Below are 12,804 nucleotides of genomic sequence, written 5' to 3'. Positions count from 1 at the left end.
TTCGCTATTTTTTAAACTTTCATGCATTGCATTTAAGGAATCTCAATTTGAGATTCCTTAAATGCAATAAATCGCAATTTAGCGAATTCTCTATTTGCGATTTTTGCATTTGGGATGATGCTTCCCAAATGCAAAAATACCGGTCGCAAAGGGGCAGATTCTGAGAATCTGCCCCTTTGCGAGCGGATTTTGGTTTGATGAATTTGGCCCTTAGCATCCAATCAACTTCTCTCTGGAGTCCTGAAAAGGTAGTCCCTTCTCAGTTTCCAAGGATAGGGCCATCTTTCCATCTCCATCTCCATCATCCCAAATCTTGTATGAGAGGTGCAGTAATGACCTCATATTATGCAAAAAACCTACATGAGATGAATGTATAGGAACGGGCATCAATGAGCGAAGTCTGTTGACAAGGTTTTTTTTACAAGAGGATAAGATATTCAAGTGTTACACATCTATGAATGCCTTATATATTATTTGCAAGACCGTAACCTTATTGGTCATGTAAAACTCTACCGGGAACCTGTCCTCCCCAGGGGCCTTGCTAGTAAACAGGTCATCCATGTCATTGCCTTAGCTATTTTATCTTTCATGATGCAGCTGCTTGGGGATGCACCTTGGTGTGCATTTAACTTTCGTAAGGAGAAACTTAACCTACAAATGTACACCATGAGTATAGTGACAGTCATGGACCAGCAAAGAATATACTTAATTTTATGATTATATCTCCCAGATGAGTGAGGAAATCACTGTGCTCAATATATATTGCTGGGGTAATAGACATCAACTCTCTCTGACAAAGTTGATTCGCCAATCTTCTACTGGCCTATTTTCTGTGCTTGTAGTGTGTCCTTTGTAACCTGTGTAAGGCATATTCATATGAAGAGAGCTTTTAGTTCAAAACAAGTTCTAGATAATTCCTCTACGACTACAGAACTCGAGAACCTCTTGTAAGGAACAGTGATATTCCCAGTGCTTAATTTGAGCCGGTGGTTTCCGGTGCTGGGCAGCCGCACTAAATTGTCAACACTAGCTTTTATTACAGACTGCCACCTGGTGATGCTGTTAATCGAATTTAGACGAGAGCACAACAACAGATGTTTATTATTTCAATATATTAAAAATGACTAATACCTGTCACCCAAGCCATTCTCAGAGCTTTAGGGGCCTGGAATGGTCTGCATAGTCACACTTGTTGGAGTGTGATGGTTAGTAATTGTGTTGGTTGTGTCATTGGCAGCGCTGGCAGGGGGAATGGGTGGTGCAAGCTGCAGTGGCTTGACGCTGGCTTTGGCACTTATTTGCTCACAAATTAAGCACTGGTTCCTAATTTGTGCCCCCATCGTCTTTCGCAGCACTGATTGCCTCATCTTTTGGTCCTCACATACACCTTGCCTGGTGCCCAGATTGTCTCATCAGAAGTGACAGAGCCCACATTATCCAAAAGGAAACCAGCAAACATGGACTACATCTCCCTCTTTTCATCAGATAGTTTGTGCTTCATGCACCAATGACATTAATCTGAACTGATCCAAAATGCCACCCTCTAGGCTGATACTTGAGAAGAAATTTGGTTATACAGGGTCTGAGGTAAGAAAAAAATCAATTCAAAGATGAAGTCACTCTGGTGCAGGACTAAATGGCTCTAGATGACTGCAAACATTGGACCTGTTAAGGGGTGAACCATGAGACCTTGTTTTTTGTATTACCAGTGCCAGATCTCCTGGATCCTCTCAGTATAGGAACCAGAGTCATGCTTTATTCTCCTCCTCTCATTGTCATAGTTCCACCAAGCTCTGTGAGAATCCTGTATATTTTGGAGGAATGGTGGGATGCGCTACCAAGGGCGACGCATACAGAGCCTACAACCAACACTATTCCCTGAAAAGATATTTTTGAAAAACATACTGATCGTCCAGGTTTTCAACACTGAGACAGGTAGTGTTTTCTCAAACAAGATTGTACGCTTGTATGCAGAGGAGCCTGACACACCAGGCCCAGATTTTGTTGTAGACAGCATGAACCACTCTTTCTATCCAGTTTCACTTCAGTATAGCAGCTTCATATGAGATGACATGAGTATCCTGTCGTAGGACAAGGTCATGAAACTTAGTGGATAAGTACAACAATCTATTTTTGATATATTTTTTTTATTGAAATTCTTTGAATCAATACAAATAGTTCATTTTCAACAATATTTAACTACACCACATCATGCAAGTCACACAGATTTAAAAAATATTTGGATGTCAGTACAGAAATATGTCCAGTTCGCTCTCCCTACCCCACTAATATCAGCCTTGTGTTAAAGGGCAGAGTTATAGAGCTGGCCCTCCGCATCAATTCATTAAGATGGAATTGCAACATCAGAGACTCCTCCAAAAATAGAGAATAATCAGGCTTCTCAGGCTCGCCTAGACTCACCACGTAAGCATGGAGAGCATCCCAAAATCTATCGGATGGGAGGGAGGCGGAAGAAGTTCAGCAAAGGATACAGCCAATTCACTACACATGATCATATCTTTTAAACAACTCTTAAAATTCGGGAGACCAGTGCTCCCCCGTGACATTGCCCCCAGTCACTTACCCTATAGAGAACCATCACCAGCAGTTTAAAGTAGTAGAAAGGGAGTAATGGACACCGCCGCCTCTGTCATAATATCCACTGTTCAAATCAACAAGGCCCAAAAGGCCACAATTCTGGGACAGGACCATGCACGGTGGAAAAAATCAGCAGTACGGGCAGCACACATACGGCAGGAGGAGGAGCCAATTGATATTCAAAGAAACTATGTTGAGGTTCCCGTGAGTGTTCATAACGGTTGTAGGGATTTTATCCTTGTGACTCCATGTATTGCTTCATGGATGTTAGAAGACATCTAAGGCATGTGTAGGGCCTTCGGAATGTTGGAATATTTAACCAATTCTATTTAGGGCTTCAGCTAACTTCCTGAGCACACATTAGGTGAGCTGGTCATTATTGGACGTGTCAAGGTAGTGCCCAAAGAAAAGTGAATAGTGAATTTAAAAGGTAGCAAGCTGATCCCAGCACTATTTTTAATATAGGGCCAGCCAACTATCAATAAAACATAAGTGAGTCGGACACTAGTGATTATAAATTTGAACCAAATGAGTCCTTAAAATGTGATAAAATGGTCGACATGTTTCTGCTTTAGTGCTTAGATCAGCAAAGCTTTCATTAGGACCAGGTGGAAAACCCCAGGCAGTGTACGCACGCTAAGGCGTACCCTAACCTTGAGGGTGTGTGTGTATTTAGGTAAAACTCACGGTTCTACCCTGCTGAGAACTCCTGGGATTTTCAAGACCCCAGCTCTGAAAGAAAGAATGTCATTAAGTCATGCAAACAAACATCTAATCTGCCCCAACAAACGACAAAATAGACAATTGTTATTAAAGTGTCTAAAAAGTCCACACAGACATTTGCAGTGGGATATATCCATCAATGATAATAGAAAACCCAAACACACTTCTGTGCCTGCTTTATGCATCTGAGTGTGACAGAGGGATGTCTAGAATTACAAACAAACCCATTATCACACGGCTCATTGCCTCTGATGTCAAATTACACCAAAACATCATTACGTCAAATGTACTTGTTTGAATGTTGCCTTAAATCACACCAAAAATACTTGGAATGAATGATTAAAATTGCAACAAAAAACGCCTAGGAATAATTAATGCCCAATCGATAAACAAAATTGGCCGGCACTCACGTAAAGCGAGTAACACGGCCCCGTAAACAACATAAAAGACTTTGGCATCTGAATTGAGAATCCATTTGAATCTAAAAACAATGAGAACAAAGAACTTACTGGGAAAGTGAAAAAGTTACACTTCCTGGGCTCGGCGGCAGGGGTTATTTCTTCACGCCGAGGGTTATCTTAAACAGAAAGGACCAAGTTTAAGCAACTGTTCTCTCTATTAGAATATAGTTTCAAAGGGTACAGGGACACGAGGATACGGAAGCCAAACTACATACGCTCCCGTATACCGCAAAGGAAAAGAACTTACTAAATCCTCTGGGACTCCCCGCCAGCAACCTATTTGGTTCACTTCCGCGGCCCGAATAACAGTGTGGCTACGGAACGCGGAAGGTGAAATGCTCGACCACCAGGTCACATGCTCGCCGTAATAGCGATGACGTGTTTGTTTAAAGGTGTAAGCAAGTAACAAACCTATTGAAAAACTTTATTTGTAAACAAAAAGCGTTTGCAAAGGGACATCGTTGATGGTGAGCAAATGGAAGAAAGAGGCGCATTCTTGCCCTCTGACCGTAAGGTATAGAAACGCTAGGGTATAACACTCAATCTCTCCCTTCTTATAGAAAACAAGGATTTTGTACGCATCGTGCCGCGTAATTACAGCATGCGGTTTGAATGGCAGTAGAATTCATAGTTATCCTAACGCCTCCAGTTTGGTGAGTGGGAAAAATTGAACAGGTCTAAAAGCCAAATGACTAAATTCGAAATCTCCCACATAAATGAACAACTCCCTACCATGAAAAGGAGAAGGATTTTTTGGGCTCAAAATAAAATAAAAGGTTCAACTAATGATGGAAAAAGTAGCTCTTTTTTCGAGTGGATAAATACTTGCGACCTACATTTAAGATTCACACACAACTATGACAAAGATAAAATTGTCTTTCTGGATGTAACTATTTTCAAAGCTGACGACCAACTATTGACCAAAACTTACCAAAAACCCACAGCCATGAACAATCTCCTACACTTCTCAAGTTTCCATCCTCGCCCCCCTAAGGGAGAACCTCCTCTTTGGGCAATATCTACGGTTGCGTAGAAATTGTAGCGAACTGGCTGATTTTAAGGAACAAGCACAAGACTTGACAGGCAAATTGCGCCAAAGAGGATACCCTAACAAGATTCTGGATAAGAGCTGTAAAAGGGCCTAGAATCAGCACAGGGATACTCTACTGGAGGACTATCCGAAAGACCACCTCGTAACTGTTCCTTTGACTTGTGTTACCACATATAACCCTATCTTTAATGCTGTGAGCTGATGCATTAACAAGCACTGGACCATTCTTAGAAGCAACCAACACAAATGGGATAAACCGCTCTTCTCGTACAAACGGGCTAGAAGCCTAAAAGATTCACTAGTGCATACACGTCCTAGGAATCAACAGAGAGCAGGAGAGCAAACTGTACTAAATGCGTGGGGCCTCCCTCCTGTTATGGGACATCATCCTTGTGGAGGTTGCAGTGTTTGCAATTTAACTACCAGTACCAAATTCTTAAATCTGGAAGCAGGGAAGCAATGGAGGATTCCCAAACGCCGATGAGTAAAACTAGGTTCGGAATCAAGTCAACTTTCACACCTCCCCCGTACACTGTGCCCCCTGAGCTCCTAGCTTTCGAGCAGGCAGTATTCAATGAAGTTGAAGCCTTGGAAGACCCATCCCCTTTTAAAAATCTAAAAGCCACTGAATTCCAAGCTATACAATCCCTCCAGAAAAATACCAACAAAGTCATAAAAAGTGCTGACAAGGGCGGAGGAATTGTTATTCAGAACTCAACAGCCTATGATTTGGAGTGTAGATGGCTCCTCAATAATATGACCAATTACACTCGTCTCAGTGAAGACCCCTCACTTCCCCTCCAAGAAGATATCTTTGATCTAGTGTCAACAGCAGAACGTGATGGTCGCATCACAAAACAAGAGGCAGATTTCTTGACTACATCGGAAGGGAGTATACCATACTTCTATACCCTCCCAAAAACTCATAAAAACAAAATACCCCCGCCCGGATGACCGAATGTGTCTGGAATTGGTTCTCTGCTCGGACCCTTATCGAAGTACTGTGATTTTTTTCTCAGACCTCTGATACAGGCGACTAGCACCTACATCAAAGATACCAAAAGCCTGTTAGCCATGCTTCAATCTGTGACTGTCCCAGAAGATCCCTGCTTTTTAGTAACATTAGACATTGAAAGCCTATACACGTGTATACCTCAGGACACTACTATCAGGGTAATAACTGACGTCTTGGAGCAGTCCTCATGGGACTATACTACCTCTCGAGCTTTTATGGTAGAGTGTGCGACCCTAGCACTGAAACGTAACTTCTTTGAGTATCAAGGAGAGATCTATCTGCAGGTCACTGGTACTTCGATGGGCAGCACCTTTGCCCCTAGCGTGGCGGGCCTTTATGTTTATGATTTCGAGTGTAAGCACATCCGGTCCCAGTCTAATCCCTTTTCATCAAATGTAACCTTCTGGCAAAGGTACATTGATGACGTACTGGTTATCTGGAAGGGTTCTGAGGAGGCCCTGCATCATATTTTCGAGTGGATAAATACTTGCGACCCACATTTAAGATTCACACACAACTATGACAAAGATAAAATTGTCTTTCTGGATGTAACTATTTTCAAAGCTGACGACCAATTATTGACCAAAACTTACCAAAAACCCACGGCCAAGAACAATCTCCTACACTTCTCAAGTTTCCATCCTCGCCCCCTAAGGGAGAACCTCCCCTTTGGGCAATATCTACGGTTGAGTAGAAATTGTAGCGAACTGGCTGATTTTAAGGAACAAGCACAAGACTTGACAGGCAAATTGCACCAAAGAGGATACCCTAACAAAATTCTGGATAAGAGCTGTAAAAGGGCCAAGAATCAGCACAGGGATACTCTACTGGAGGACTATCCGAAAGACTACCACAAAAGTGTTCCTTTGACTTGTGTTACCACATTTAACCCTATCTTTAATGCCGTGAGCCGATGCATTAACAAGCACTACAACATTATTAGAAGCAACCAACACAAATGGGATAAACCACTCTTCTCGTACAAACGGGCTAGAAGAACAACTGCATCCAAGTACTGGAATGGAGGGACTCCTCTTCGAAAAGGAACAGCGATGGATTTATCGCCTTTCCACTCACCTTTCAGGGCTTAACGATGATATTCATTGGGGCTCAGTGATGAACAAATGAGCTATCTATACAAATGATTGGAAGAATCACTAGCCCAGAGTACAAGCACCTAATTTAACACCATAGGTTGCTGGTTTTGGTCCACTTGTCATAATAGTTCGAGATCGAGTAATGACTCGATGACGTCACCCCGTGGGGAATATTTATGTAGAAAAGACCTACTTTTTCCATCATTAGTTGAACCTTTTATTTTATTTTTGAGCCCAAAATGGTTGGGAGTTGCTCATTTATGTGGTAGATTTCGAATTTAGTCATCAGGCTTTTAGACCTGTTCAATTTTTCCGGCTCACCAATCTGGAGGCGTTAGTATAACTATGAATTCTACTGCCATTCAAACCGCATGCTGTAATTACGCGGCACGATGCGTACAAAATCCTTGTTTTCCATAAGAAGGGAGAGATTGCGTGTTATACCCTAGCGTTTCTATACCTTACGGTCAGAGGGCAAGAATGTGCTTCTTTCTTCCATTTGCTCACCATCAACTCTGTACCTTTGTAAACGCTTTTTGTTTACAAATAAAGTTTTTCAATAGGTTTGTAACTTGCTTACACCTTTAAACAAACACGTCATCGCTATTACGGCGAGCACGTGACCTGGTGGTCGAGCAATTCACCTTCCGAGTTCCGTAGCCACACTGTTATTCGGGCCGCGGAAGTGAACCAAATAGGTTGTTGGCGGGGAGTCACAGAGGAGTTAGTAAGTTCTTTTCCTTTGTGGTATACGGGAGCGTATGTAGTTTGGCTTCCGTATCCTCGTGTCCCTGTTCCCTTTGAAACTATATTCTAATAGAGAAAGCAGCTGCTTAAACTTGGTCCTTTCTGTTTAAGATAACCCTCGGCGTGAAGAAAATAACCCCTGCCGTCGAGCCCAGGAAGTGTAACTTTTTCACTCTCCCAGTAAGTTCTTTGTTCTCATTGTTTTTACATTCAAATGGATTCTCAATTCAGATGCCAAAGTCTTTCATGTTGTTTACGGGGCCGTGTTACTCGCTTTACGGGAGTGCCGGCCAATTTTGTTCATCAATTGGGCTTTAATTATTCCCAGGCATTTTTTGTTGCAATTTTAATCATTCTTTCAAAATTGAAAGTATTTTGGTGTGATTTAAGGCAACATTCAAATAAGTACATTTGACGTAATGATGTTTTGGTGTAATTTGACATCAGAGGCAATGAGCCGTGTGATAAAGGGTTTGTTTGTAATTCTAGACAGCCCTCTAGCACATCCAGATGCATAAAGCAGGCACAGAAGGGTGTTTGGGTTTTCTTTTATCATTGATGGGTATATTCCACTGCAAATGTCTGTGTGGACTTTTTAGACACTTTAATAACAATTGTCTATTTTGTCGTTTGTTAGGGCAGATAAGATGTTTGTTTGCATGACTTAATGACATTCTTTCTTTCAGAGCTGGGGTCCTTGTAAATCCCAGGAGTTCTCAGCAGGGTAGAACCGTGAGTTTTACCTACATACACACACACCCTCAAAGTTAGGGTACGCCTTAGCGTGCGTACACCACCTGGGGTTTTCCACCTGGTCCTGATGAAAGCTTTGCTGATCTAAGCACTGAAGCAGAAACATGTCGACCATTTTATCACATTTGAAGGACAAATTTGGTTCAAAGTTATAATCACTAGTGTCCGACTAACTTATGTTTTATTGATAGCCGGCTGGCCCTTTATTAAAATTAGTGCTGGGATCAGCTTGCTACCTTTTAAATTCACTATTCACTTTTCTTTGAGCACTACCTTGACACGTCCAATAATAACCAGCTCCGCTGTAAGTCAGGCACACCAAGGAGACATTCGGTCTCCTTGGTGGAACCCAATGATGAAGCATGTCACCAACCATGTTGGTGAGTGAGGGTTCTCCTTTTAATAAAGGTTATTCCCACTGCTCACACACCCTTTGTTACTCCTGTTTTGATTTATAATTTACTCTGGCTGCAATTTGTAGAATTAATTTCGTACCATTTATTTTGCGCCGTTAGTCACTTCTTTGTTGTTTACAAGTATTATTGAGGGGAAGAGGAGTGACTCTGAGCCCTACCTCTCTTGTTGCTCATATACACGCACTAGGTGAGACATGAGAGGGAGACTGAGGACAGGCTATTACGAAGTTTCAGACATCTGGGTGTGGCTCACACAGAGCTGGTGGTGGGTGAAGGACAAACTCCTAACTCCATGTATTCTGTTGGATAAATCAGGAATGCGGACAGTGGTGGGGATACACTGTGAGAGCTGGTGACATCTGTCAGCTACAGCGGTACCAGTGCCATCTCTGATAGCTTGGCGGATGCCCAACTATAGGACCTACTTGCCAGCGACGATGTGCGCAGTGACCGTGAAGGGTCAGAGTGAGTGGTGACCATTGCAGTGAGATGGGGCCTGGTAAGGATGCTAATGGCAGTTCTGTTCTGGTAGTGTGGAAAACCAGAGGAGGAGAGAGCCCAGGACAGATCCTTGAGATACTCTCACTGAAAGTGGAGCAGACATTAAGGTCTTGGAGTACCAGGCAATGTATGAGCCGAGCCATTAAATTCTGTGCCTGCGATGCCTAGTTGAGAAAGGATACTAGAGTGGAATGATATGCAGTGGTAAAAGCGCTGGATATGTCCAGTAGTATGAGCATGGACAAAAGGTGATTGCCATGTGTGGTAGTGATATAGCTAGATTGGTGTTAAGTGCAGGTTCTGTTGATTGAAGAATAAGGAAGCCCAATTGTAGATAGTTTAGCAGGTTGTTCGATGATAGGTAGAGTGTGAGAAGAGTTAAGATACATAGCAATATTTGAGAGAGAATACGGCTCAATAGTGCTTTTAGAAGAGAAAGAACCAGTGAGGATTTGAAACATATTAGACAGATCCCTGATGTCAGGGAAAAGTTGAATAGAAAAGTGAGACAAAAAAATAACATTAGACATGAGAGTGGAAGGTTTAATGGTATGAGTGTTGAAATGGTCAGATGGTCTATAGGATTAATTGACAGCCTCAGTTATTGTAATGAGTTCAGTTGCTGATATGCTTAAGCATACAAATAAAACTGAACGGGGATGGGGTGTGATGGCGTTGTAGGAGAATGGAAATGGGTAGTGTGTATTTTAGCAAGAGTGCCTACTATGGTGGTGATCTTAAAAGAAAAGAGTAGCAGATATATTTGATGCACTCAAAGAGAAATGCGAGGGTTGAGTCGTAATCCTCAATGAGGCAAAATGGTGGGAGACTTGAATGAAGCCACCAGAAATTGTCATCTCAACATATTTACAGCTGGTTCAATTGAATTACCTGCATACTGCATACTTTAAACCACGCCAGTGATGGCATGCAGGTAGGCTGTCATGCTCTTCCTGCTCCCACTGTGGAGATCCCAACGCTGACTTTTGCCATGTCACCTGGGCATGTCATTAAACTGTGTAATATTGACTAGCTATTGAAAGAATATTAGCCCAGGTCCTAGCAAAACCAGTAGATCTGACACCTAGAGAAGCCTTGTCGTGAATCCTGGATGATTTGTAGGCAGTCGCGGTGAACATATTATGAATGGTATAGCCTCAATAATTGCAAAGAGAGACAGTGCCAAAAAATGGAAATACCAGGAACCCCCATATTGTGGCTGAGGGGCGAGCAGAAATAGATTGGTGTGCCAAGCAGGAGAAACTCATATTCATAGCAACAGGTTGCCTTTGCAAACATAATAAGATCTGGGGTCGCTGGTGGTACTAATATGGACTTGTAAACGACTAAGCAATAGCTGTTGGTGAAGTATATGAGGAGACAACTTTGACTATAAAGGAATTGTATGTACTGAATGCTATATAGTCTTGTGTCTTCATACTATCATCAAAATGTAGCTTATTAAAAAAGAGAACTGAGTAGCAAATTCATTTAATAAAGGTGGGCATTTGGTGAGCGACTGTAGTGGAGAAATTAGGTTCTGACAGCACCTGCATGGTTTGTGGTGGGTGAGGCATGAGAGCCATGATGAAAGTATAAGGACTTGCCATTGCCTAGAGCGTCAGATAGTATGTTTAATGTCAGCTTGTATGCTTCAACATTGATAGTTGCCTCATGCTTGCACCCTTTATCTAGAAGTCCTCCCCTTTTGGTTTACATATTTGGAACACCAGGATATATCCATGGTTGTAGATGAGATGCAGCAGAGGAGAAGGCATGTTATGGATAGTTTAAGCTAAATGTTTGAGTCACTAGGGATGTCCCTGTTTGTGTAATTTGTGATATAACATGTGACAGAATGTGTGAGATCATGAGACGTCCATTGCGGAGAGTTCTGTTTCAGAGTTCAATGTATCAGATACAGAGCATGTTTTAGGTTTTGGAGCAGCGCCATATTATCCCTGCAGCGAATGTTTATAGGTGAATAGGTGTGTGTGTGTGTTTGTGTGTGCTGGTATTCACTTACCGGTTTGTTAATCCAAACGATGTCAGCATTGTCTGACAAAGACTCATCAGGACCAAAGTCTGTTACGGGTTGGGCTTCCACTCTGGAACTCTGCTTTCTTTTCAACATCTTGATGGTGGACCTGGTCCTTTTTAAAGCAGACACGCCCCCTAGAAAGGAAGATACATTTTTGATCAGGAATGGCATAAAATAAATTTTCTTGGGGAAATCTGCAAATTACACCAATTATGTGGCAACATTAGTAAATTTATAATCATGCTGTAAACACAGCAGCCAATAATCACATGAATCCACCAGGCCTCACCACTGCCCATTGTTTTATCATGTTTGATTAAGAAAATGCTGCACTGTGAAGAAAACAATATTTTCAGACATGTAGTATAAAAAATACATAACTTGTAATGTGTAATATGCTCTCTCTCTCTCTCTCTCTCTCTCTCTCTCTCTCTCTCTCTCTGTATGTATATATATATATATATATATATATATATATATATATATATATATATATATATATATATATATATATATATATATATTCACTGAAAAAACCATAGGTTATAGACCATATATAGTTAGGAATTTGCATTTACAAAACCTTGAAAATTCACTGAAAAAAACATAGGTTAGAGACCATATATAGTTAGCTGGACATTTTATTGACATAAAACCAATGAAATTCCATATATAGTTAGTTGCACTAACTATATATCGCGCACCCGCAATCCACTGCTGATGATGTCACATATTACATCATTCATGACATGGTCAGTGACATCACTGATGACATCACTGATGACATCTCAAATGACATCACTGATGACATCACTGATGACATCTCAAATGACATCACTGATGACATCATCTAGTGTCTGTGTGTTTTTGTAAAGTTTAAATATGTTTTACATATTGAAGAATGAGTGGATGTATGGAAGACTGAGTGTGTGTGTGGCTGGCTGGGAGGTGTGTGACTCTGTGCATATCAATGTGTACTTGTATCAGTGATTGTATAAGAGAGTAAGTATGTGTTAGTATATGTGTGAAAAGTATGGTGTTCTGTGTTTAACTGTATAGATGAGGAAATCGAAGTGTGATTGATTCTTCACAGGACTGACTAGGTGTATGAGTGCATATGATAGTGTTGTAATAATGAGTGACTGTATGTATGAGTGATTGTATGGGTGAATGAGTGAATGTGTGTGTAGACGTAGGAATCAGTGAGTGCGTATGTAGTAACTGGTATTGGTGTGTCATGATGTCATCAGTGATGTCATTTGAGATGTCATCAGTGATTTCATTTGAGATGTCATCAGTGATGTCATCAGTGATGTCACTGAAGTATGGTGTTCTGTGTTTAACTGTATAGATGAGGAAATGGAAGTGTGATTGATTCTTTACAGGACTGACTAGGTGTGT

General features: G+C 41.4%; 1 protein-coding gene across 1 annotated transcript in view; it reads right to left on the bottom strand.

Annotated features, from left to right (window-relative positions):
• NALCN (sodium leak channel, non-selective) overlaps window positions 1-11,531 on the bottom strand; it is a 2,672,759-nt gene extending 2,661,228 nt beyond the window's left edge. Inside the window, exon 1 of the mRNA XM_086934370.1 lies at window positions 11,389-11,531. Coding sequence (XP_086790496.1) covers window positions 11,389-11,496 — 108 coding nt within the window. The 5' untranslated portion in view covers window positions 11,497-11,531. The remainder of the gene's footprint in view (window positions 1-11,388) is intronic.
• Window positions 11,532-12,804: the final 1,273 nt, after the last annotated feature.

This window comes from Lissotriton vulgaris, chromosome 8, assembly GCF_964263255.1.
Source record: "Lissotriton vulgaris chromosome 8, aLisVul1.2, whole genome shotgun sequence".
NCBI lineage: Eukaryota > Metazoa > Chordata > Amphibia > Caudata > Salamandridae > Lissotriton > Lissotriton vulgaris.
The sequence above is the reverse complement of the archived record's forward strand: the minus strand, read 5'-3'. Positions and strand labels throughout refer to the sequence as shown.